The 27,529-nt window shown below is 35.6% G+C and overlaps 1 protein-coding gene across 4 annotated transcripts in view; it reads left to right on the top strand.

The window, feature by feature from the left end:
- Positions 1 to 27,529, top strand: part of Dmxl2 (Dmx like 2) — a 153,172-nt gene that overhangs the window by 61,551 nt on the left and 64,092 nt on the right. For all 4 annotated transcript variants that reach the window (XM_074065949.1, XM_074065947.1, XM_074065948.1 and 1 more), the window contains exons 7-15: positions 5,513 to 5,691; positions 8,124 to 8,307; positions 10,835 to 11,009; positions 14,501 to 14,740; positions 15,391 to 15,662; positions 16,290 to 16,983; positions 17,316 to 17,437; positions 23,014 to 23,103; positions 25,812 to 25,929. In XM_074065949.1, the coding sequence (XP_073922050.1) occupies positions 5,513 to 5,691; positions 8,124 to 8,307; positions 10,835 to 11,009; positions 14,501 to 14,740; positions 15,391 to 15,662; positions 16,290 to 16,983; positions 17,316 to 17,437; positions 23,014 to 23,103; positions 25,812 to 25,929 (2,074 nt within the window). The remainder of the gene's footprint in view (positions 1 to 5,512; positions 5,692 to 8,123; positions 8,308 to 10,834; positions 11,010 to 14,500; positions 14,741 to 15,390; positions 15,663 to 16,289; positions 16,984 to 17,315; positions 17,438 to 23,013; positions 23,104 to 25,811; positions 25,930 to 27,529) is intronic.

Raw genomic sequence — 27,529 nt, 5'->3', positions numbered from 1 at the left:
GATCATTTTCTATGAGTCCTTCACTTTCACTGTAAATATCACTTCCTGAAGAAAACCTCTGACCTCCCAGACATGGTCAAGACTTAATTAAATCTTTTCTTAGTGTCCTCTGCTTACTTGTAGCACTTGTCACAGTTATAATTAAAACAGTAATTTGTATCTTTCTTTAATGTTGTCTTTCCTTCTAGAGAATAAGCACCCATTAGGAAATATGTTTTTTTGTTGGTCTCCTCCCCTGCCCAAGCTATATCCCTAAAGTTCATATAGAGCCTGCATTTAATAAATATTTTATTTATTTATTTATTTATTTTGTGTGACTGGGGTTTGAACTCAGGGAAGCATTCTACCACTTCACCCGCATCTCTAGCCCCTCATTAAATATTTTTTGAATTAATCTGGTATCTGTTCTGTGGTTGTACCAGCAGTTAATTGCATATCATTAGTATCGATTTATTTGTTGAAGATTGATTTTACGTCTGAAAGCCATTGAATTTGCTCAAGGTGAGATTTGGCTTCTTAATACAGCTGTATACAGACAAAACCAAATATAGCATAATAATTGGTTCTTATGAAATTATTAAAAAGATGTGAAACCTGATTGAATTAAGAATAGTGTATTTAGGCTGTGGCTGTAGCTGAGTATAGAATACTTAGCTATTTAAGGCTCAGGGCTCAATCTCTAGCAAAACACACACACACACACACACACACACACACACACACACACACACACACTCTCTCTCTCTCTCTCTCTCTCTCTCTCTCTCTCTCTCTCTCTGGGTGGCAGGGAGGAGAGGAGAGAGAGGAAAGAGGAGAGAGGAGAGTAGAAAAAGAATAGTGTATCAATCCAAATTACATTATTTCTATTACCGTCTAAAAGAACTCTTAAAATACCCACAAAAACTACTGCTTGTTTTCCAGGTTCTTCCCTTTCTGTAGATGATTTCCTTCCCATATTCCTTGTGTTTCTGGTTATCTCTCTTTACTTACCTAATGTGTGATGTTTGCCTCACTTGTGTATTATAGCTGCCTAAACTTTAGGATTATTTTAAGGTTTATAGTCTTTTGGCAGGATCATTTGGTATTTAAAAAATGATCAAGATAGTTAGCATTCATTGTGTATACATCTTCTGATTATATGAACTCTCATCCCTAATGGATCTGAAAGATGTTTTGTGCTTCAGACAGAAATGAGTAATAAGGCTAAATTAAGCACATTCCTTTTAAATGAGCAACTAGATTTTAAGCTCCTCAAGGAGGTTCCTCTCTTTCTATTCCAAAATGCCTGGTACCTTCTTTCTTTGAGTTTTTATTGTACTCAGTCTCAGCAGATTACTGAGGATTTTTTCATTGTTTTAGTCATGTCTCCCTAAGCTTCTTATTTTCAGTTCTCCTAAGAGCTATTTCATAATTGTTAGGGAAAGATAAGACTCCTTTTTTGGTAAGAATCCTTTGAGGGTTAAGAAAACGTGTCTTGGGCTCCTGATAAAAGAACAGAAATTAATGGAATGCTGGGCAGTTTTTGTCCCCCTTCCATCTGCTCTGCTTCTGTTAACAAAGACAAGTTCATCTGATTTAATAAAACAGATGGTCACTGTGGATCTCCCACTGGAAGGCATTTTCTACCGCCTCTGCTACACATGACAGGATCTCAGTTCAGGTGTTATGGGACTCAAATCCAATTACTTTCAGGATTTTAAATATTATAGTTTATTGAGCATTTGTGCTGATAAGATCCATTTTTTTATAAATGTGATAAATTTTTCTTGGGCTTAAGAGTGCTTGGAATTTTTATCTGAACTTAAAGTGCAATCTTACTTATTAAAGAGCTATTTCTCCTTCACAGAATGCCTGACTAAAGGGTCTGGCTATGTTGCTGGAAATTTCCCTGCTAGATTGCTCAATCCTGATTAAAATGGTCATTGTTTTCTCTTTAATATATATTCTTTCAGACTCTTTGGTACCTTTCTAACCCATACAGAAATGTGTGTGCACACATACTCAAATAAGACAATGTTCTGAATCTGGTTTTTAATTTAATAATCATAGCTAGATTTCCCTATCAGTAAATATCTATCTGTATTTTTTAAATGGGGTCTTGATCCTCCTGTCTCCGTCTCCCAAGTGCTGGGTTACAGTGCGTACCACCAGGTCTGTAATTTTCCATTGTATGAATAAATGTGCCATAATTTAACTTAATCAGATAAATCTTTTTTCTGTTGTGGTGACGTGGTTTGAATGTAGGGTCTCACATATGCTAGGCAAGCGTTCTACCTCCGAGTCATGTCTTTAGTCCCAGACAACTCTTCATGAACATCAACATGAGCATTTTTATCTGTTGCTATTGAAATATTACATTGTCCTAGGCTTTCCTTTATCAAATTGGCTTTGTTGACGTATAATTTACATAATATTAAATCTGTATTTTAGCATATGGTTCAGTGGGTTTTGACAAGTTTAAAGAGCCATATAATCACTACCACCAAGTTCTAGGATATTTCTACAATTTCAGAAGATTTCCTTTTATCTCTTTCTTCACTGCCAACCCTAAATGAAATTATATAGTATGCACTCTTGTATCTGCCTTCTTATACTTAGAGTAATGTTTTTGAGATTGATCTTTGCTGTTTGTATCAGTAGTTCTTTTTATTGCTGAGTTGGAATCTATTTTATGGAGGTATCACATTTTGTTTATCAATCTATTTATTGATGGACTTTTGGGTTATTTGTAGTTTCAGGGTAAAATGAATAAAACTATTGGAACCATTCATTTTCAGGTTTTTGTGTGGACATTAAAATTTTTTTCTCATTGGTAAAAAGTGCCTAATAGTAGAATCAGTGAGTCCTATATACTTTACCAAAAAGGGGCAAAACTTTTTCAAAGTTGTACTGTTTTTAATTGAATAACCCAGTTGCTTTCCTTTCTTTCTTTCTCTTCTTTGTTTTTCTTTTTGGCAGTACCGTGGCTTGAACTCAGGGCTTACACCTTGAGCCACTCCACTAGCCCTTTTGTGTTAGGTATTTTTGAGATAAGGTCTTGTGAACTATTTGCCTGGGCTGCCTTCGAACCATGATCCTCCTGATCTCAGCCTCCTCAGTAGCGAGGATTACAGGTGTGAGCCACTGGTGCCTGGCTTGCTTCACTTTCTTACTTACATTTGTATTGTCAGCCCTTTTAATATTAATATTGTCAGCTTTTGGTATTGTCAATTTTTATAAAGAAACATACTAAGATTTTGATTGTGTTTACATCAAATCCCTGTAGATCAGTTTGAGAAGAATTGACATCATAGTAATGTTTTTGGAGCCATGGGCATGACATGCTTCTCTATTTAGTCTTTAATTTCATTTATTTAGCAATGGTTTGTAGTTTTCAGTGTACATGTCTTGTATATAATTTAAATTTATCTTCCTAATGCAAGAGTTATTTCTGGGAAAGTTACATTTTCAATAGTTGCTAACATAAAAATACCATCAATTTGTGTGTGCGTGCGTGTGTGTGTGTGTGTGTGTGTGTGTGTGTGTGTTGCTGAAAATTGAACCCAGGGCCTTGTGCATGGAAGGCAAGTACTTTATCATTGAGGTACATCCCAAGCCTTATTTAAACATTTTGATCTTTAGTGTTGTGACATTGCTTATGAGGTCTAGCAGCTTTTGGGGGGCTGATTTCTTAGAATTTTATATGTACACAGTCACATGAATAAAGACAACTTAACTTCTTCCTTTTTGCTCTGTTTATCTTTTGTTTTTTCCCTTACCCACTTTATTGCAAGTTTTTAATTTTTCATTTTACTTTATTTACAATGAGTTCACCCTGGGTGAACTGGGCAATGGGCCAGTTTACAGTGGACTCCAATAAAAGTTCACTTCTTTCACTGGATGTTTAGACATTGATTGGAGACCTTTCTTTACTCATATAAGCATTGAAAGCTATTAATTTCCTTCCAAACACTGATGTAACTGCACCTCCATACACATTGATATGTTGTGCTTCCATTTTTATTCAGCTAAACATCTTTTTAAAATTTCTCTTATAATTAGAAGTGCTTTGCTTCACTTCCAGTTTTTTGGGAATTTTCTAGATATCTTTCTGTTACTGCTTATTCAATTCTGTTGTGGTTTTAGAGTTTTAGACAGTAACAGATAAAAGTGGGACTGCTTCATTTGAGGGGGAAATTTGTTGGAATGGGGGGAAGTGACCTGCTTTTGGGGCTCTTTTCCTTTCCTTTATGACTGCTGAGGGACTCTGAGGTACAACTAGGGTTTTTGGGGTTGTTGTCTGAAACCAGTGCCATAGATTGTTCTGTAAATTTTGTTACATGGGAGTGATGCTAAGATGAAGGAGTACTTAGAGGAGAGCAACTCATACATTGTTAGGTGGTTTTTTCAGAGTAAGCACTTAAAAAGATTTACTGTATAGTTAAAATATCCAAATAAGTGGGACGTTAAATGTGACATACATTTTCGTTATGTAGTATAAACTGAGAGTAAGCATCAAGATGGACAACCAGAAGTGTTTGTCTAGCCCAGATCAAAATATTTGCACCTGTCCTCCTTTTCAGCAATAGATGACTTCAGTGTTTCTTAGAGATTGATATTTTTGCATGAATTATGGCATTTGTTATTTTCCTTAATGTATCTTTCACTGTTGAGGGTAAAATACTATAAAATAAGTAGTTTCTGTTAATTAATTTATTATATATTTGATACATTGTAAGAACCTATGTAAATGCCATAGTGTACCTCCATCCATCATAACAATAAAGGGAAAAAAAAGATACAGTCACTGACAACTTTTAACACAATTGTTAGAACCAAGTAAAACAATAAAGTCAGTGCCTATTGCTATACTTCTAAATATTATAAGTCAGCATGGAAGTGATTCCTGATAGCTGTCTAAATGCTTTGTCATCACTTAGAGTGGGAATCAGGAAGCTATTAGCCTTTGTGCTAAAAATGGTTTTTACATTTTTTAAAGAGTGTGAGGAAAAAACAAAGAAGAAGCTGTTGCAGACATGTATCACCCATAAAGTCTAACTTATTTATTCCGTGTCTCGTCCTTTATAGAAAAGTTTTCTGATTCCTGATTTAGAACAAGAAATAATTCATATTTAAGATGAGTTTCATCCTTGCAGACATCTTAAAAGGAAAGAGTGGTGGTAACTGTGACTGAGAAGATAACATGGCATCTTTCTTATCTTTTCTTATCCACGGGGCTGGAATCACAATCTTTTCTTTTCAGTGACCCACACATCTTTAAATGGGGAAATTTGGCATCAGTCTCCATTGGAAAACATCAGCACACAGAGAAGATTGATAATGAACAAACCGACCATGTATTTTTCAAGAACGATATTCTATAGAGTAATAAACATTTTAGGGTTGGTTTTATACTATGCATAGGTTACACATTGGCTTTTTAGATACATTGTAATTTTTAAAACTTCACACCACTTAAATTTTGAATTATATATGTACAAATTAATTTCATACTGACCTATTTATTTTGCAGGATGATTGCCTTTTGAAAGTGTGGTATCCTATGACTGGTTGGAAATCTTCCATTATACCTCAAGATCATCATGAAGTGAAAAGGAGACAGACTTCTACTCAGTTTTCCTTTGTTTACCTGGCACATCCTCGAGCAGTGACAGGTTTTTCATGGCGTAAAAGTAGCAAGTATATGCCCAGGTTAGATACATGTATCATTTAGCTTTGGCTTGTATTCTTACATGCTTGTAAAGATAATGAAAATAAAGTTTTTTTTTACTGTATTGACATGGATTGTAGTGATGAACAGACGAGGCTGAGTCAAGCTGTCTGAATTAAAGTCCTGTTGTTGTTGGGAGGCTGGTGAACTTGTGACTAAAGTTTGTTAAGCTCTGGACTCTGGTTTTTCTCTTTGTCGGGTGAAGATAAGAGTACCACTACAGAGGTGTGTGTATGTGTTTGAAGTACTTAGTCCAGGCCTTGGCAAAGACTGTTTGCATAGGCAATGTAAGCTGGTATTGTGAGTAGTAGCTGCAGTACTAGAAGATTGTAAGAAGGATATGTTTGCAAGTAAACAGGAAAGCACACTTTGAGGGCAAATAATGAATAGTAATAAACTACCAATAAAATAAAAGGTGGTGAATATATTTTGTAGTGAATAAAGTGACTAGGCTATGCCTTTTCAATGTTAAGACTATCAACAGAATCTTCTCAAAGCGTTTTAAATATTTTTATTATATTTTACTAGAAATATCCATTTTCCGTAATGCAGTTCAGAAGTTTTTTTTGAGATGGTATCTCACTGTGCTACCTAGGCTGGTCTTCAAGTCCTGGGCTCAGGCAGTTCTCCTCCCACATCAGCCTCCCCAGAGCACACGCCACCACACCTGGCTTCAAAGTTGTTTTGTTTTGTGTTACATTTTCAGTCATTCCTCAGTGTTCATAGGGTTTGGCTCTGGAACTCCTCTTAGATACTGAAATGTGTAGAACTTCAAGTTCTTTATATAAAATAGTGTAGTATTATCTTCCTGTATACATTAAATCATCTCTAGATTATATACAATACCTACTACAACTATAAGTAGTTGTTATATTGTGTTGTTTAAGGAATAACGACAAAACGTCTGTAAATACTGAGCATAGATGCAGTTTTTCCCCCACATATATTTTTGATCTGCCAGTGGTTGAATCTATAGATATGAAACTCATGCATGTGGATGGCTGACTGTATGTTTTCCCTCCTTGTTATGATACCTCTGAAAGGTATTTAGAAAATTAAACCAACTACAAAACGGCTCATACAAATGACTCATGTATTTTCTGTCCAGACGTGAGAAAGCCATTGAACACTCAGAAGCTTCTTAGCATCTGTTCATTCCTAAGGGAATGCTAAATACATCAAAGAGCAGTTTACACTTACCAGCAAACAGAGCACACATTATGGAGATAACTTGGGAAATTTATATATTTTTGGAGTCCAAATAAAAGGTTTATTCTGTTCAAATTATTTGTGTCTATTGAAATACTTTTTAAACTTTTGACTGAGTTAGATTCTATGTATGCATTTTATTTTTTTTGGTAGGAGTAGGGTTTGAACTCAGGGCTTTGCACTTGCAAAGCAGGTGCTCTACCACTTGAGCCACATCTCCAGTCCGTTTTCCTCTGGTTATTTTGGAGATGGGGGGTCTCACAAACTACTTGCCCAGGCTGGCCTCAAACTGTGATCGATATTAGTCTCCCCAGGTAGCTAGGATCACAGGTGTAACCCACCAAATGCCCAGTTTATGTAATTTTTTTTTTTTTTTTTTTTGTGAAACTGAGGTTTGAACTCAGGGATTCGTGCTTATAAAGCAGGTGCTCTACCACTTGAGCCACTCCACCAGCTCAATATTTTTTTTTTTTTTTGTTACAGGGCTTAAACTCAGGGCCTTAACCTTAAGCCACTCCACCAGCCCTTTTTTTGTGATGGGTTTTTCAAAATAGGGTCTCATGAACTATTTGCACGGGCTGGCTTCAAACTGCCTCATGAGTAGCTAGGATTACAGAAGTGAACCTCCTGCACCTGGCTATGTAAGCATTTTTTAAAAGGAAAAATGATTTTTTTATCTTTCATAACAAGCAGGTAATTTCCTTCAGCTGCTTGATGCTATGAAGGAAGCATCAAGCTTAATGGATATTAATTTGTAGTCTGTAATGATATTCTTACAGTTTTATTATGAAGATGCTTGTTTATTTACCTATTTATAACTATTTGGATTGTAAAACTATTACCAGAAACCAGATAGTTTTATTATATTTAATAATCTTTTATTATGATCACTCTATAACTTACTCTGATTAAGTTTTTTTGTTTAGTTTTTTTTTTAGAAGACATTACTGTTCCTCCAGAGCCTAGTTTTTAAGCATCACATGTAGAGTCAGGCATTAATTTCTGTGGCTTTTGTCAGGACCATTTCCTGGTTTCTATGATGTTCACAGCTATAACTATGTATCAAGCCCTTTGATTACTTTTTTCCAAATTACTTTTACACAAATGTCGCTTTTATACATGAAGAACCAAATATTAGTAGTGTTTAATTACTTGATGAAATTGATATTCATAGCAATACTTGTTTATTTCTCTTTGCTGTTAGGGGTTCTGTCTGTAATGTGTTATTAACTTCATGCCATGATGGTGTGTGCCGGCTCTGGGCGGAAACCTTATTACCAGAAGACTGTCTTTTGGGTGAGCAGATTTGTGAGACTACTACCTCCAGCGTTGCCAGCAACCTTTCTCATGCTGGGAGACACAAAGACAGAATACAGCATGCTCTTGAGGTATTACATTGTTTAAGATGGTAAATGAATTTTGAAGATACTTTTCTGCTGGAAATTCATAAGTCGATGGTACACATGGTACATGCAGTGTGCCATGATGAAATTAATTACAGTCAGTACTCACTTTATGCTTGTAAGATTGCATATTTTATGCCACTGTGAAGCTAAATGTAGATAGTAATGTAGTCTAGGTGAGTAGCAGAATTTCTCTTTTTGCTTGTCAGATGTCAAAATCTATGAGAGTAAGTAGCTTTGATTAGTAAAACGTAAAACTCTGTGAAATTAGTTGTAATTAAAAGTGTTTTTGTTGTTGGCAGTACAGGGTTTGAACTCAGGTCTTGTGCTTGCTAAGTAAGTGCTCCACCACTTAACAACACCTTCAAACCATTTTGCATTGGTTATTTTTCAGGTAGGGTCTTGTGCTTTAACCCAGACTGGCCTGGACCAGGAACCTCCTATTTATGCCTCCCGCATAGCTGGGATGACAGGCATGTACCACAATGCCCACCTTTATTAGTTGAGATGGAGTCCTGTGAACTTTTTTCTCATCTGATCTTGAACTGTAAGCTTCCTAGTCTCTCTCCTGAGTAGCTAGGATTGTAAGCATGAGCCACTGTGCCTGGCCTGTCTTTTGTTAAATTTAATCTGAAAATTTAGCAAAACAAAGAACTAAGATGTTAAGTATAGATGTTTACAATTATTCCCCCCTGTGGGCACTGGTATTTGAACTCAGGGCTTTGATCTTGCCAGGCAGGTACTCTACCAATTGAGCCATGCCCTCAGCCTGTGATTATTTTCATATACTATGCAACATAGGGCTTTTAGATATCTCTGTATCCTCCATAGTGCCTAATGTATTGATTTTTAAGCAACTGCCAATGATGCATGAAATAAAAATATAAGTAAACATATATGGTCATGTGATTTGACAAGTTTTCTCTGTTAATGATGCTACTGATAATGTTCAAATAATTTTAAAAAATGACATGAGCTATTTTGCTTTCTGATAAGTTCTATGAAACTCAACTGGTTTGTATATATTCTTAAATTTTACTTTTTTGTTCTAGGAAAAAAAAACTAGCCAGTGTTAGGTCATTGATAAGTGTTAAAGATGTAGTGAAAATAATTTAATATGCAGTTTAGACCAGGAGGTCTGAGGAAATAAGCAACTCTATAGAAGGGACCCGAGGCAGGGGACACATCACTGAATCAACACTGTTTTCTATTTGAAAAGGGATAAGGGTTGGAAAAATTTGAAAAGGAGGACCAGATGTGCCATTTTAATGGAAAAATATTTGATACCACATTATAGTTCATTTTACTGAATGTGGGGAACAAAGAAAAAGAATGGGAAAATTTATAAAGCATGGTATTGGGGTGGGTTATGGTATAGACTAAGGAAATACTATGAGGTGGGTCATGATACGAAGAAAAGATCATGCCAGTAGTGACTTCGCCCACACCCAAAATCGTCTACACGAGCAGGTATGCTATCAGTAACTTTTACTGTATGGATATATCTCAATTCAAGTTCCATAGATCAACACTTTAATGAGGTCTTTCCTTTAGGTTTTCTTGTTATTTTTGTACCCTGTTGTCTAGAGGACGTGTGTTTGGTTATTTAGCTCATTGTTTAGCTCTAGTGAGAATTGTGGAAGGCAGTATTCTTCCTGGTACAAAAGTTCAGAAATTTTAAGGCTGCTGGAGTGGCTTAAGTGGTAGAGTGCCTGCCTAGCAAGTGTGACGCTGAGTTCAAACCCCAGTACCACACACACACACACACACACACACACACATTGAGGAATTTTCTTTTTACTGTTATTTTACTGTAGTAAATCCCATTTCAGAATGAGATCTCCTAAAGAAAAAAAATCTTTGGGTTTCCTGATCATATCCAGGGCTCTTTATTCATGTTGTATAGATACTATGAATAAGTATTTTAAGCAACTATCTTTTCCCTTGAGTTATAAAATTTCAAAGAACTGTAGCAAATATATCCAAAATTATTTTACTATAATTAAGAAAGTTTACCTTGTCGGGTGCCAGTTATTCACATCTGTCATCCCACCTACATGGGAGGCTGAGATCAGGAAGATCACATTTCCAGACCAGCCTGGGCAAAAAGTTCACAAGACTGCATCTCAACCAAAAAAACTGGGTGTGGTAGTATGTGCTCATCATCCCAGCTATGGCAGGGAACGTAAATAGGAGGAACCTGGTCCAGGCAAAAAGCAAGACTCTGTCTCAGAAATAACCACAGTAAAAAGAGTTGGAGTTGTGATAGAAACTGTGGTAAGCATGAGGCCCTGAGTTCAAACCCCAGTACACCCCCTGCCACACACAAACTAGAGTTCTTTGGGAGGTTGAAGGTGTAGCTAGTAGTAGAGGCCTTGCCTAGCATGCATGAGGCAGTGCATTTGATCTCTAACACTGGAAAAACAAGAACAGCAACAAAAGCAAAGTATTCTTTGGCTGGCATTTATTAGACCTTCCAGAGTTGGATTCAGCAATTATTTTTCCATTTTAGACAATACACCATTTGAAAAATTTAAGGAAAGGACAAAGGAGGTCTTCTGTTCTTGTAACTCATACTGAATTAATGCCTGACCAGATGGCAACACATGAAGTTCAAAGACACATTTCTCACCATGCCAATGCACTCTGTCATTTTCACATCGCAGCAAGCATCAACCCTGCCACAGGTAAAGGGTAGTAAAGTTTTATTTCTTATAAATATGTTGAAATGAGGTAAATAAATTGAAAAGTGGGCTACTTTTACAACTTTCTAAAATTTTGTGTTATTCGAGGTTGCCTTTAAAAATACTTCTCAACTGGAATAGAAAATGTAAGGTACTATTTCTTAAATTGGGACTGTGTGATCCTTAGGGTATAATCACACATGGATCTGTAGGCACCTTTGTCTAGAACATAACAAGGCTCCAAGTTAATTGGGGCTTTAGTTGAACCTGTGAACATAATGGTGGTAACTTGGTTCATTAGTGTAATTTCCCTCCCTTAATACTTTAGTATTCTTTAGTTCTTTTTTATAACCTTATCTAAATATATTTTACAAAGTTTTATTTATACCTGAACATATCTCATTTTCAATCCCTGTAGATTTCCTTGGCCTATGCCAAGGGAAATATATTTTTCTGTTAACCTTGGTATTTTCTTTTACCCTGTTTTCTTACGTGGCTGAGAAGTAATACGAGGCAGGTTCTGTGTTGGCAAAAGCATATTTGAGTGTTTCTATTTAATGACATTGTGTTTTCTTTTTGCATGAAAATGTATGAGAAAGGCTGTGAATTTGATACTACATTGTTGGTTGAACTGCTGGTTATTTATATAAACAGTTATTTTATTAAAACAGAGGTGTGTTGCTTCAGGTGAAGAGGGTTGTATTTGTAAATGTTTGTTTATATAAAGAAGAAACTCAGTAAATACAATTCCAAGAGACTGATCTTCTGTAACGGCTCTGGATTTGTGCTGGCCCATGTAGTAGCTACTAGCCACCTGGAGTTATTTGAGCACTTGAAGTGTAGCTTGTCTAAATTGAAACACACTGTAAAATATACACTGGTTTCTATGACAGACTGGAAAAGAATATAAAGTTTCTCATTAATAATTTTACTTCAAATTGATTACTTGTTGAAATGATACTTTTTTATATGTTGGGTGAAATAAAATATATAACTGAAATTAATTTTACTTGTTATAATGTGACTACTAAAACATTTAAAATTACCTATATGCCTTGCATTTGTGGTTTGCACTGTGTTTCTATTGAACAATGCTGTGCTGGCCGATTAAATGATATTTTACTTATATTACCCTTTTTTGGTGTTAAATCTTAATTGATTCTAAGTATATCTTTATAAAATGTTGGTGGTTTTAGATTTTTAGGAATTTTTTACCTTTTTAAAAGAAACTTCTTGAATTATTGACTGTGGAGAAGATTAACTTTAAAATCACATGGAATTAGTGATAGTCTGCAATAAATTCCATCTGTATTAGAAAACTTGGGTCTTAACTGTTCTAATCAGAAGGGAGAAGATCACAGGATTGTTCTGTGTGGATAAGCATGGAGTCTAAGAACTGGATATGTTCTTGGAGCTATTGGGCCTTTCCTTCTAACATCATTACTAGGCTTCATCTTATAATCAGTTTTATCCATATTTACCCTATCTTACCTACATACTATTTGAAGAATCATTTTGTTAAAAACACTTAACATCACACATTTATACTTACACTGCATTATAAATATAGCTTTTAGAATGGGTTTACAATGAACCTACAGCATAGCCAGAAGAATAGTAAAACAAATAGCCTCCTGATTACCCAGATTTACCATGTGTTAATATATCTTGTCATGAATGCTTTGGTTCTCTGCCCCTCCTGCATGTGTCTTTGCTCTTTCTTCCCATGGGTTTTGGCTGGCCATTGGAATTAAATTTACCATTGTGATTACCTTCACCTCTTCGTTATTTTATAATATTATTATCATTATTGTTATTACTTTAGTTTTTGGCTGTACCGGGTTTGAATCAGGGCCTTGCGGGTGGTATGCAAATGCTCTGTCACTTGAGCCATGCCGCCAGCAAAGCTTTACAGTATTACCCAAATGTTTCAGGATGTATTTCTTAACAAAAAGGGGATTGCTTTCCATAGCCACAATACTATTATTGTGTGTGAATGGGGATAGTATGTAATATATAATTCGTATCCAAACAGTTTTAAAAAACGAATTTGATTGTCATTTTTCTTTAAACTCCTCTAATCCAGAACAGTCTCCACCCTGCAATTGTTAAAGAAAAAAAAAAATCTCTGGGTCTCAAAATATTTTTAGTTATCTTTTAGGATGTTTTGCAGTTTTGAAAATTTGTCTATCATAAAAATTTAGGTTCAACACTTTTAGCAAGAATAATACATAGGTACATAGGTGATGTAGTGCTTTATAGGATTGTTAATTTACAAATCTTATTTATTTAATTATTATCATTAAGCCAGGACTGTCATTCAGGAACTGGAAAAAAATAATTTATAACATCAAACATTGGTATTTATTATAGACTACTACTTACGACATTTCATCTTTAGATTTTCACTTCTTCCAAGGGATAACTTTTTTCTTTCTCTTGAATGAATTATTCATAATATGGATTAAAATTAATTTTTTGGCTTATGCTTTTTTTTTTTTTTTTTAAGTATTAGAGATTGAATGCAAGACTTCACATGCTAGGCAACTGCTCTTCCACTGAGATAATTCCTGCATTTTTTTTTTTTGAGACAAAGTCTTACTATGTAGCCCAGACTGAATTGGAATTTGCTAGGTAGCTATGCCCTTGATCTTGTGATTCTCCTGCCTCAGCCTCCCTCGTTCTGGGATTATAAGCATGCACCACCACGAACTATTCTGTATCATGATTTGCTAAAATTCACTCAGTGGAGACATTCTGCTGTACTTAGATGTTTGCCTGGTTTATTGTGTTCTTTCTTGGCATTATCTAGCCCCAACTTTGTAGGAAAGTTTCAGAAATTCAAAAAAGTTAGAAGAATAAAACAGTGAAAACTTTTATATCCTCCACTTAGATTCAACAGTTAACATTTTACATGGTTGCTTCATTCTCTCTCTATACCTGTGTGTGTGCAGGTGTTCATGTGCATAACGTATGATTGAAACTTTTTCTTAATCTTTTCAAACTAAGTTGCACAAATCATGGCACCTCATCCTTAATGCCTCAGCAAATACCTCGTCTAAGAATAAGGAAATTTCCTCACATAATCACATTATCATTATCATGCCTAAGAAAATTGTTAGGTAGTCCCATAGCATCTAATATCCAGTTCATATTAAACTTTTCCAGTTAGTTATCTTTGTTATAGCTGCATTTCTGCTTTATCTTTCCAACTCCCTGTACCCAAATCCAACCAGGATTCAATTAAGGTTTATGCACTGGTGTATTTGGTTTTTAAATTAATATTGTAATTCAGTTTCTTGTAAGTTTGCCATTAGTTCTTAATATTTATATTTAAGATTAGATTCAGTTAAGGTTTTTATAAATTCTGCTAGAATCATGTCTTGGTTAGCACCTTGTCTGTATAAGAAAAGAATTAGTCATTATAAGCACTTGTTATATTTTTAAAGAAATTTAAAAAATCATATCAAAATCTTTGTGTTTTGTTTTTACAGATATTCCAAATGCCCTGGTTGGCACTGCATTTAACATTGATGATGGAAATGGAGGATTTGTAGTTCACTGGTTAAACAACAAGGAATTTCATTTTACATCATCAGCTGAAATATTTATGCATCAGTTACGAAAAATTTCTGAGAAACATTTAGATCACGAAAGTGATGATGTAGATAGAGAAGACGAAGAACGTTCACAGGAGGAAAGAGAGAGGGGTTTACATATGAAGCTAGACCATGGTTAGTATCCATGTTCAGATTTTTTTCTCTAAAGATAACTCTCTGGTGTCTTTTTTAGGTTGAAAATTTTCCTTCTTGTTCTTTCTCCTTTTTACTTTTTTATTTATTCCCTAAGTTCTGGTCATCTGTCACAGATCAGGCAATGTACTATGCCCTGCAAACACCATCTAACTCTATAAAATTGTTCTGTTTTGTGGTGCTGGGGATCATTCCTAGGGTCTCATGCATACTAGCCAAGTGTTCTATACTGAGCTACATCCCCAGCCCTTTTCATCTTACTTTGAGACAGGTTTCACTAAGTTGTCCAGACTGGACTTGAATTTGAGATTCTCCTGCCTCACTCTCTTTAGTCACTGGGATTATAGATGTGTGCCTCATGTCTGGTGAACTCTTATTTGTTTTGTTTCAGCATTTTGCTTTGAGTAACATATTACTTCGGAGGTCATGTCCTTTTTTGGGAAAATAGCATTTGCTAATTGTGATAATGATAATGTGAATGGAGTTTTTATTTAAGACTAATATAATAATTTTCAATTCAGACAAGAAAATAGTTTTCCTGTTCAGAAACTGGAAAAGGGATTTATAGTTTCTAAAGGAATTTTTATAGTGTTATTTAATACATACTCTAATAAATATATTTTCTGGGTCAGAATTATCCTTGGATAGAGAATCTGAAGCAGGTACAGGATCATCAGAACATGAAGATGGAGAAAGAGAGGGAAGCCCTAGGACCATCTCACAACCTAGCCTCCCAGTGCCACTGCCCACAGTCCTGCTTGATCGGAAGATTGAAATGCTGCTAACAGAGTGGAATAAGAATCCTGACATGCTTTTCACAATACATCCTGTGGATGGCACCTTTCTAGTGTGGCATGTAAAGTATTTGGATGAATACAATCCTGGGATATTTAGACAAGTCCAGGTATATTTTCTTGTTGAAATGATTATTACATTTCTTAAAAAGGAGAAAGAGATGCTATGTAGACTTTGTAGGCTTTCAGAATTACTAAGAAATACTGCTTTTGATAAGCACCTGAGAAAGAATACTTATTTTTGCTTCCAAAGATTGTCAGTAACCATACATTTTGCAAACCTAGTTTGTTCAAAGAAAATGGGTTTTGGCTTCTTATTTTTTTATTTTTTGGCAATACTGATTTTTTGACTACAAATATGTTTATTTTTTTCTGGAAATTTACAATATTTTGAATAAAATTAAGAAACTAAAATTAAGAAATATGGTTCAGGATGAGCCCCTCTTCCTCTCTAGTTTTGTTAGAGAAGTTAGTGTGCTTTTATCTGTTGTCTTTCTCAACTTTATTGCAATTTAGATGTGTGATTCTGGTCATTTTGATATTAGAGCAAGGCATTGGAAACTTTTACTTTCTTCCATATGATATGATATTATATAGATAAAGGACCATAAAGAGGTTGAAAGGGATATTTTTTGCTAGGAAGCTGAGAGTTGGCATTTGAGAATAGAAGTGTTTTTGGAAGACTTTGTGAGAGAAGGCAAACTCCTTACACTGAGTCATATATTTATATTTTTCAGGTTTCTTTTTCTTCTCGGATTCCTGTTGCATTTCCGTCTGGTGATGCAAGCTCTCTTAGTAAAAATATCATGATGTATGCCTGTATAAATGCTACGAAAGATTCCCACCACACCCCATTACACCAGGAACTGACTCCTGTAGACAGTCCTCCTGTATCACAGCCACATTCTCAATCACATAGTACAAATGTGAACATTTTAGCTCCCACGGTCATGATGGTCTCTAAACACATAGATGGGTCTTTAAATCAGTGGGCAGTCACTTTTGCTGATAAGTCTGCCTTTACCACTGTTCTAACCGTATCCCACAAATTTAGATACTGTGGCCACCGATTTCACCTCAATGACTTGGCATGTCATTCAGTTTTACCACTGTTATTGACATCCTCCCATCATAATGCTCTGTTGACTCCTGAATCAAATCAGTGGGACTCAGACAGTAAATTAAGTAAATTAATAGATCCTGTAAAACATATGAAAGGTTTGTCGAAACAACCTCTTAGAAATGCAGCAACTCGTACATTTCATGACCCAAATGCAATCTACAGTGAACTTATTCTGTGGCGTGTAGACCCAATAGGACCTTTGTCATACACTGGAGGAGTGTCAGAACTGGCTCGAATTAACTCTTTACATACTTCAGCCTTCTCTAATGTGGCATGGCTTCCAACACTTATTCCCAGTTATTGTCTTGGTAAGTGTTCATTTTAACCATGAAATTAATAAAAGCTTTTCAGCTGTTACTTGTTATACGCAAAATGGTTTATATTTGTCATTATTAGGTATTCAAAATGTAGGCACTAGGCTTTTAGCATTTTTAAGTTTGTTTTTTATCTTTTTGTAATATATTTTTCTAAAATTTTGGTTAATAATTTTATATCCATTGATTGTATCTGTTTAATTGTGACTCGGGACCATAATTCTGTCTAAAAAGAAAGTGTGAGAATTTGTTTCTCATACTTCATCCAGTAATAAAAACAAGCCACTCATTATAACCCAAACAGAACCTTTCCTTTCCTTTCTCAGGCACATATTGCAATTCTGCAAGTGCTTGCTTTGTTGCATCTGATGGCAAAAATCTTAGACTCTATCAAGCTGTGGTAGATGCAAGAAAACTACTGGATGAACTGTCAGACCCAGAAGCTTCAGTAAGTGTTTGTTAATTTTTAGTAATCTGTCTAAGTGGATATGGTATTCTCTTTTTCACTTTGCTAGGAACTTTATTTGTTTGTTGGTTTTTAGGGAGAGAGAATATCTTCTTGGCTGTAGGTGACATGCATATGACAGTTGTTTTTATTAATTTGCATTCCAAGGTACATGAATTAAAATTTCATTGTATTTAACATATAAAGGAACAAATATGTCTTTTCTCTAAACTGTTATTCTTCACATTTCTGACCTCTAGTTTGGCTCTTTTAATTTTGCTTTACTCAAAAAAGGTTTTAAGGCATCTTTACAAACTATATGTTTACATTGGAAAATTGGAACTTTTCCAAACTCCATTCCCCTATTAAAAAATCTTTTGGCTAGAATATGTTATCAGTGGTAGCATTGTCTCATTTTGGTGGTTCTATAGCTGAACTGGAACTCGTTTATATATATAAACAAACATATATAATATACAAATATATACATAATATATAAAGTATATATTATACACTATATAATCATAATATAGTTAATATGTAGATTTGAGAAGTGAATTTTTCATTTACCTATGAAAACATACCTTTATAAAACAGCTGTTGTAATAAACACGCTCCCAGTATTGAACACCAAATACTGTTTTTGAGTTATCTGTGTACCCCTAGATGTGTGGAGGGTGTATATACAAGCTTTAGTGTCTGCCTTTAAGAAGCTTTTAACTTAGTGTAGAAATTAGAAGAGAAAGTATCTAAGGGTGTTATATAATTAATCGCCAAAAGCATAGCACTTAAAGTGTTTTGAAATTTAGAGAAGAGAGAGATACCAGATTAGGGTAGGGATAGAAGCCTTTATTAAAGACCATATTTTGGCTTATTCTTGATGATTAGGTAAGATTTAGAACCATGATACCTTGTCTTTGCCTGAGTGGGAGAGTGGCCTGAAAGTAAGTGTGGATACAGGAAGATATATGCATAAATCTTGGTCCAATGATAGTGAGAAACCATTTGGGCTGGAGCCAAAGGTTTGGCATGGAGAAAGCCTTGGACTATCTTACCCTGTTCTTAGAAGCTAAGCAGGGTTGGGCCTGAGTAGAAGTTGGATGAGAGAAAAGTCTAGAAACCATCTGATACTTTTTTCTCCTCTACTATGTTGCTGCCAATTTATCATCTGTCCACTAATGAGAGAAACCCAACTCTAAGTGGGTTTTTTTGTCTTTGAGTTACTTTCACTATTAAACTTGAAATTGATTGTTTTGCACAAATTGTACTTGTTAGATCTAGTTCCATTTAGAAGAGGTCTAATATTACTTGCTTATGAAAGTACCTCACATACTTGAAGACATCTATCTTGTAACCTATGAACCTTTTTTGCTCAGGCCACACCTGCTCCTCCTCTACCCATCAGTTTTACTGTTTTACATTTGATCTTGGCTGTTCTTCTTAGCAGGCTTCAGTTTGTCTGTGTTCAGGCATTGTAGGGTTATTAGAATATAGCACTATTATGGCCTCTCTCATTTAGATATTGCTATGTTTGGCATGCAGTCCACATTCTTAGTATGTAATTAATACATATTGAGCTGACTCTCAATTAAATACCCCAAAGACATGTCTTTTCCATTCTGTGTTTGTGTATTTGAGTTTGGGGCCCAAATGTAGGCCTGTTTTCCCTACGTTTTGTCTTACCAAGCTCAACATTAACAGTCCAACTTTTTTGTTTGTTTTTTTTCAAGTGGTTATTTTATCAGATCATTTGAGCATTTTTTTCCCCTTAAATTTTGGCAGTACTGAGGTTTAAACTCAGGGTCTTGTACTTGTTAGGCAGGTGCTTTATCACTAAGCCACACCTCCTTCCTGGTGATTGATTGTTTTTGATGGTACTAGGGTTTTGAATTGAGGTCTTGTACTTGCTAGGCAAACACTCTGCCACTTGGTGGGGTCTTGCTATGTAGCCCAGGTTAACTTTGAACTTGAGATCCTCTTGCCTCAGTTTCTGGAATGCTGAATTACAGGCATGCACCACCATGCCCAGCACAGATCAACTTTTCAATATCTTTTTGAAAGCAGCATTTTTGTTGTACTAAGGATTGAACTCAAGACTTCATGTGCCAGGCAAGTGCTCTACCACTTGAACCATGCATGCCCCAGTCGCTTGCTTTTACTTTATTTTTTCAGATAGGGTTTCTTGCTAACTTTGCATGTAGCTGGGAATAAAGGAGCGAGCTCAAACACAATTCTTCTGCCTCTGCTTCCTGAGTAGCTAGGATTATAGGTGTGTGCCACCATGCCCCCAGCTTGTTTGTTGAGATGGGGGTCTTGCTAACTTTCGCCTGGGCCCATCATGATCCTCCTGTCTGCCTCCCATGCAGCTGGGATTATAGGAGTATACCACCCTGATGTTGGGGGCTGGGTGCTCAGCCTCCAAATATTTTAAATAGAGAGGCTCCAATAGTGCCATGGCAAGCTGTATTGGATCCTGAGACAAAAGGAAGAAATACACTTGTATTGACATGTTTTGGTATTTTTTCAGTTGATATTTTTTCCCAGAATATTCAAACATTAAAATACTGGAAATTGAAAAGTATATTAAAGCTTCCAATAGTATTATAGGTTTAAATATGTTATACCAAAAATAGTATATATTATGATTTTAATTTCCTGGCTTTAATGGAAGCAAACTCTTCTATAATTTTATCAGAATGCATTTTCTTTGTTTAACTCATTTTCTGTTGAGAGTTGGAAGTTACAGCACATGAGAAAAAGTAACTTGGAAATTATATTTGATGAATGTAAAACTTTAGAAAGAGTTATGAATATAATTCATGAGCTTGAAAGTGAGACTTAAAAAATTGGAAAAGATTGGAAATATACAAATTACTAGATGTAATATGGGGAAAAGTGTATACCAAATAAAAATGAAGGAGAGTATAGGCATCTGTATTATTTTCTTACTGTTTCCACATGAATTTCCACAAACTCTGTATCTTAACATAGACATTATCTTGGAGCTTTGTAGATCACAGGTTTTAAATCAAAGTGCTGGCAGGACTGTACTCCCTCCAGAGCTCTAGGGAAAACCCTTTTCCTTTCTCCACTGGGTTCCAGAGGCCACCTGTGATTCTTAGCTTCTGGCCTCTTCCTCCATCTTTAAAGCAGGAACATAGCATTTTCAAGTTTCTGTCTCTGACCTCTGCGTCTGTTGTCACATCTCTTTCTCAGAATCTGACTCCCCTTCCTCACTCATAAGAACCCTGACTACACTGGGCCCACCTGGATAATTCAGAATGATCTCATCTTAAGATTCTGAATTTATTCATACCTACAAAAGTGTGTTTTGTCAGTGGAGGTAACATCTTGGCAGGTCTTAGGAATTAGAATATGGACATCCTAGGGAGTGGGCACTTTATTCTGATTACTACAGTAGACTTAAAAATCACACTTAAAATAGCGATATGAAAAATTAAGGACCATGTGTGGTGGCTTGCTTCTGTAATTCCAGCTACTTGAGAGGTAGAAATAGGAGGATCAAGGTTTGTGGCCAGCCCCAGTCAAAAGTTAGTGAGGCCTTGTCTCAAAAAACAAGCCAGGCTTGGTGGTAGCATAAGACCCTATCTAAAAAAACAAACAAGTAGTAGAGCGTTTACCCAGCAAGCACGAGGTCTTGAGTTTAAGCTCTAGTGCTGCAAAAAAAACCCCCAAACCCAAAAACAACAAAAAAATCCACAAACAACAAACCCCGAGGTATCTTTAGACTTCGAATTTTTAAGTGGTGAAAAGTTTCATTATATAGATATATCTGGTTTACAAAAACCATGATTACTTGACAGTTAAGTAATGACAGTTTAAGTCCTGCAACAGTTCCATCTGAAGTGGTTTGAAGTAGCATGCAGTATTGACAATTTGTAGCATAAAATCAACATTCTGTTTGGATCTTAAGTTTTGCTTAGTGCAAGCCTATCCAAATTGTGAAGTGGACTTGGTAATTTTTTTAAACTATTAGCCAAAATGTCATCCTATATGAGTTTCATTAAGCTGTTAATTAAAAATTACTTAAGATTACTGCATGGCTAAGAGACATTACTAAGCAAGGCAATTCTTTTTACTAAAAACAAGCAGAGAAGTAGATTTTGAAAATATTATTGATGAATTCACTTCCATTAAAGCCAGGAAAGTTGAATTATAATTAATCCTGTTTTGATCTTTTAGGCTATTGAGGTACTATTGGATGCTATTATATATATATATTTTTTCTTTTGTGGTACTAGGGTTTGCTTCTGGGACTCTTGACTTGCTAGAGAAGACACTATCTCTTGAGCCACACCCAGCCCTTTTGCTTTTTTCAGGAAGGTCTTATTTTTTTTTTTTTTCTCTTGGGGCAGGCCTCAGACCTGGATCCTTCCAATCTCTGTCTCCCAAGTAGATGGAATTATAATATAGTTTAAATTTTTGATATTTTGTTTTTTATGGATTTTTTTGCGTTAATTTTGCACCCTATCTTAAAAATTGCTTAAGTCCATTGGTTATATGGTGCTGGCAGGGAGTTGTGGCCAGGGACAGCAACAGTTGCATATTGTAATTGGAATTTGTATCCATTCTAGTGAAGGATTCTTATCTAAGGAGCTTAAAAAACTCCTCATGATTAGATTGTACCATGTGACTAGGACCTAAGCATCAATGATTGTTAAAGACTGTTGGCACTACTTGTAGATGTTTAAGTTAGCACTTTAAATCCTGAATCGTGGGTGAATGTACCTATATCAATAAATTCAGTCCTATACACCACTTATTTTGTCTATCTTGATCTAATAATCTTAGACTCTATTTCCATTCGTGTTCTCTGGAATATTACTGATACAAATTGGAAAGATTCTACAATTCCAGGTAGATTCTGTTACCTTTCAGAGGAAGGCTAAGGCTTTGTTCCCTTCCCTAAGACTAAGCTGGGATCTCAGCCTCGTTGTGGCCTTGGGGTAGTGAAAAGTAGTAGATATGGGTGCTGAGGGGAATAGGTATGTCTTCCTGAAGCAGATCCTTCAGATGCAATTATGGAAAAGTTTTTCCTCCTCTTTCCCCCTCCCCTCTCCTCTCCTTCCCTGTCCCATCTCCTCCTTTGCTCTCTCCTTTCCTCTCCTCAGTACTTGAGTTTAAACTCAGGGCCTTGTGCTTGCTGGGCAAGCACTGTAACACTTGAGCCATGCCTCCAGGCCCCACTTCTCAATCGTGACCCCTGCATTTGGTCTGGCACAGTTGTGCTTTAAGATGGTATTGCACATCACACACAGGCCTTGTCTGTCTTGCACTTTAACTTGCAAAAATGAAGAAGACATACATGTTAAAACAACTAGATACCTTGAAGTTAGGTAGTATTTATGTAAACATTGCCAATTTTTCTAACTTCTTAGTGAATTTTAAAAATGAGAATGAATGTAGAAAGTTGAAATATTTCTTTGAATGTATTAATTGCTATTGTCAATTGCTGAATAATTAAGGGGGCCTTTAATGTCCAAGATGCTGTATCATATAGACAGTAGATTTGTAAATTTCTTGATTGTTAATGTTTTGTATTTTTTTTTTATTTACAGAAACTTATTGGGGAAGTGTTTAACATTGTGAGCCAACAGTCTACAGCTCGACCTGGATGCATTATTGAACTTGATGCAATTACTGACCAAGTAAAAACATGCTTGTGAATTGGTGATATTAATGTATATATATACTTTATCCCCACATGTTTTATATGCATATGATATATTTCAGTCTCAGAATAATTCTTGCTTGACACTAAACACAGCCAACACAGTTAATTTCGATAGTGAAAATCTAATAGTTTAGGAATTATTCTCCAGCCAAATTTTATCTGTGACCTTACTTCTCATTTAAAGAAATTTGATTGAATCAGGGAAGTTATGACCCCGTTTTTGAAACGCTGAGGAAGAAACCAGTGCAGCTGCACAGGGGCTGGAACTGAGGTTTCTCATTTTATGTTGTTACTCATTGCAACTCAGGGTGACCTCAGTTGAATAGTGGTTGCTTATGTAGGCCTCACTTGGGTATTTTTATGAGGTCCATTAAAATGCAGATGAAAGTAGCATTCCAGTAAACATTTACTTCCTAATGACAGTCCTTCATGTGGCCAGAATTACTCCCTAGCTACTACCTAGGAAAGGAGGAGATCCCTTCTCTCTATGGGGGGTTTATAAAACCCAGTTAGCCCTCAGGAGATTTGTTTATTCAGGATCATATTTGTGGACCAAGGGATAGAATTAACATAATCATTTTTGTAAAAAAAGATTACTTTGAGGAAGTAACCACATTGTTAAAGCAAGGAAATGAAGAAAGAGCTGACTATATTTAAAAACAAGTATAGGGTTATGTAATATTTTTCCATGGTGTCTTGCACACACTGTTGGGCAGAATGTAGTCATTTCCACTAATGTAGAAAAATTACCACATCATTTCTTGGTAATAGAAGTAGGGCTGCCAGACTCAAATTATTAATGCCCCTAGGAAATTTAAAAATTTTTAATCCCCAAGCTCCATGCTTCTGCCTTAAATTCAACTTGTGATTTCTTTTTTCTGCTCCATAAGGATCTGAAAGAAGAGTGGGTAGGGCACTTTTCCATAGATACCTTAATTTTTAATGGACTGAACGTTAAGTTCATCACTACTTTGGCTCCTTCTGCACTCGTTACCATTGCATTTTTTACTTCATACTCCAGATTCCCCTACACACCCATATACTTGTGGCTATTTTAAGCTCATTTTAGGTTTTCCCAGTGTGTTCTCTGATTTCTTTATTTTGTGTTGTTTTCTTTTTTGGTTTTGTGAGACAGAATCTTGCTGTGTAGCCCATAATGGCCTTGAAACCATGATCTTTCTGTCTCAGCCTCCTGAGTGCTGAGATTATAAGTATGCACCACCATGCCCAGCCGTGTTCTCTGATTTCTATATCCATCACTCTTTCTATTTTCTTTCATTTGTTCTTTTTCCCTTGAGGAAATGACCTTCTATAGTATAAATTTATAGAGTTTTTTTATGTTTCCACCTGGAGAGATGTTAAAAATACCCTTATAACTCTCATAAAAATTCTGTGGCTTAACCTACTTCTTTTATTGCCTTCTATATAAAGAGGCTGACTTTGTTCTCTAAGACTATAGTCTATTTATCCATTGCCAAGATAATCACAGCTACTTAATTTTCTTAAAATCTGTGAGGCAGCCATCTAACTATCTTGACACACTTGCATAAACTTTTGTTTGGATCTAGCTTTTTTCCTTGTGTTTCACCTGACCTTTGTGGTTCTGAACTTAGGGCCTTAAGTTTGGTAGGCAGGCACTCTACCACTTGAGCCACACCCTAGCCCAGTTTTTTAAAAAAACATTTATTAGCATATAATAGTTGTACAGGGGGATACATTATAATATTTACATATGTGTTTACAATATATCTTAGTTAGATTTACCCCTTCCATTGTTCTCCCTCTTTCTCCTCTCCCCTTCTTGGAACAATTTCAGGGTTCATTCGTCTGTTTTCATATATGAATACAAAATACACCCACCATATTCACCTTCATTCCCCCTTTCCTTGTACCTACGAATCTCCTAGAGGTACCCACCCCAGGAAAAGATGTTTTTCCCTCCTGGTCTTCATTTTTTTAAAGTGTATATTGATAGTCCAAGGAGGTTTCACCTGGATACTTCAGGCCTGTGTATATTGTGCTTTAATCAAATTTACCTCCTCCCCATTACTTACTCATTCTCTGATCACCATGCTCCCCTAATATTCAACAGTTTATGCTATAGTACGTTATATTATATTCATATATAGATGAACTGTTTCAGTATTTTTCATTCTCTAATATTTTCGTTACCTCTCCTGCCTCCTGTAGACCCTTTAGAGAGGCTCATTAATATGGTTTGTTCTCTCTCTCACTATAGATATGTATGTATGTGTGTACATACACACAGATATATATATATGATCATATATGTATCTATATATACATTTGACTTACAGGTCTAGCTTCCACACATGAGGGACAACACACAACCTTTGACTTTTGAGCCTGGGTTACTTCATTTAACCTGAAGTTCTCCAGTTCCATCCATTTACCTGCAAACAACATAATTTCATCCTTCTTTATGGCTGAATAAAACTCCATTGTGTATATATACCACACTTTTCTTAATCCACTCATCAGTCGTGGGGCATCTGCCCAGTCCAGTTTTAATCATTTTTTTCTGCTCTTTTCTTTTCTCTTAAGTAGACTTAATTAGTCAAGATTAATAGAAATTGTTAAATTTCTTCTAAGTAATGGGGAGGTAGTAAGTGGGAGATAGGAAATTTCAAAGATAAAAACTTATTTTTTTCATATTTGTAGTGTGGTTCAAATACACAGTTGCTTCATGTGTTTCAAGAAGACTTCATTATAGGATATAAACCACATAAGGAAGATCTGGAGAAAAAGGAAACAGAAATATTTTTTCAGCCTTCACAAGGTACTTTTTAATGAGCCTGAGTTTGCTTTACTCTTAAAAACCTTTTTTTTCCCCAGGTTTTCAAGTATGACTATTCTGGAGTCATCACTCATAACTTTTGTCAGATGCATTAGTTAATCCCATCAAAGCTTTTGTAGATGAAGGAGGCAGATGGGTGAAAATTACATTTTAAAAGACATGTCACTGGCAACATAGACTTTTGCCAAGAAAGAGTATTTATGAAACATTTTGTTTTGAGAAGTAACTTTATTCAATGCTATAATTAGTTATTTTGATAGGTTCTAAGTTCCCTGTGGGATCTTAAGTAGACCATTTAATTTTAGTAGAGGTTAAAAAAAGTTCCCAGTAAATTACTACAGACCAATGATGAATACAGGAAGTAAGATGTGTGTGTCTGTTTTGTGTTTCACTAGAAACGTCTTGGACATTGTAAGTGAAAGGTATCATCCCACAGTTTTCCTCTCTGAAATGTGGTATTGATTTTTTCTTTTTGTGAAAGAAAGTAGTTTTTCCATAAGACCTTTCAAAAACAAACAATATGATCTTAGATTCAACTTTATAATTTAGCTTAAAATGTTTCTTTTTGAAACTGTAATCATGTAGCTATAAAATTGTCATGTTCTATTGAAATGAAAAGATATGCCCTACTTTTAAGAATTAATTTTCTATAATGAAAACCTTTTTTGATTATCAAAGACTTCCAGATAATTTATTCTCTCTTGATATTTCTTATGACTCTGGTAAATCAGGGCAAATGATTTTTTGTTTTTCATTCTGGTACTGGTATTTGAACTCAGAGCCTTACACGTGCTGGGCGGGTACTCATCACTTGAGTCACAGCTCTTGCCCTATAATACAAGTTTTCATTTTTTAAAGAAAGTTTTTATTGTCCTGTGTAGATTTCATTTTTATATATAAGGAGTATAATTGTCAATGAGGAAAATTATGCCCCAATGTCTGTCTGTCTGTCTCTTCTCTCTCTTTCAGTTTTGGTTTTCAATGCTTGATTGTGCTACCTTGGTTTCTCTTTGTGTATCTTTGTCATAGTTCCATTAGTCTTTGCTAGTTACCTAGCTGTTAGCATAGAAATTGTGTAAAAACCATCCTAAAAAAACCTATTCTTTCCTGTATTAGTTTGTTTTCTCATGCTAATAGCACAACACCATAGATTGTGTAAATTATGAAGAGAAGAAGTTTATTTTGCTCTGTGATTTTGGTCCAACATTGAGAAGCTATGTGTGATGATAGCCTCCTTGATGGCAGAGTTCTGAGGCAACCAGGGCATCACATGAAGAGAGATAGAGAGTGCACGCATGTGACCCCCCTGGTTTTTCCCCCTCTTCTTATAAAGTCACCAGTATCAGTCATGGAGGCCTTATTCTTAATCCCTCACAATGGGAATTAAATTGCAACACGAGTTTTTTTGTTTGTTTTGTTTTGGTGGCACTAGGGTTTGAACTCAGGGCCTCAAACTTGCTAGTGCTCTACCACTTGAGCCATTCTGTCAGCCCTTTTTGTGTTGGGTATTGTCAAGATAAGGGCTCTCCAGCTATTAGCCCGGACTGGCTTTGAACCACCATCCTCCTGATCTCTGCCTGCT

This window comes from Castor canadensis, chromosome 2 (genome assembly GCF_047511655.1).
Source record: "Castor canadensis chromosome 2, mCasCan1.hap1v2, whole genome shotgun sequence".
Taxonomy (NCBI): domain Eukaryota; kingdom Metazoa; phylum Chordata; class Mammalia; order Rodentia; family Castoridae; genus Castor; species Castor canadensis.
Note: the sequence above shows the minus strand (reverse complement) of the source record. Positions and strands in the feature narration are given on the sequence as shown.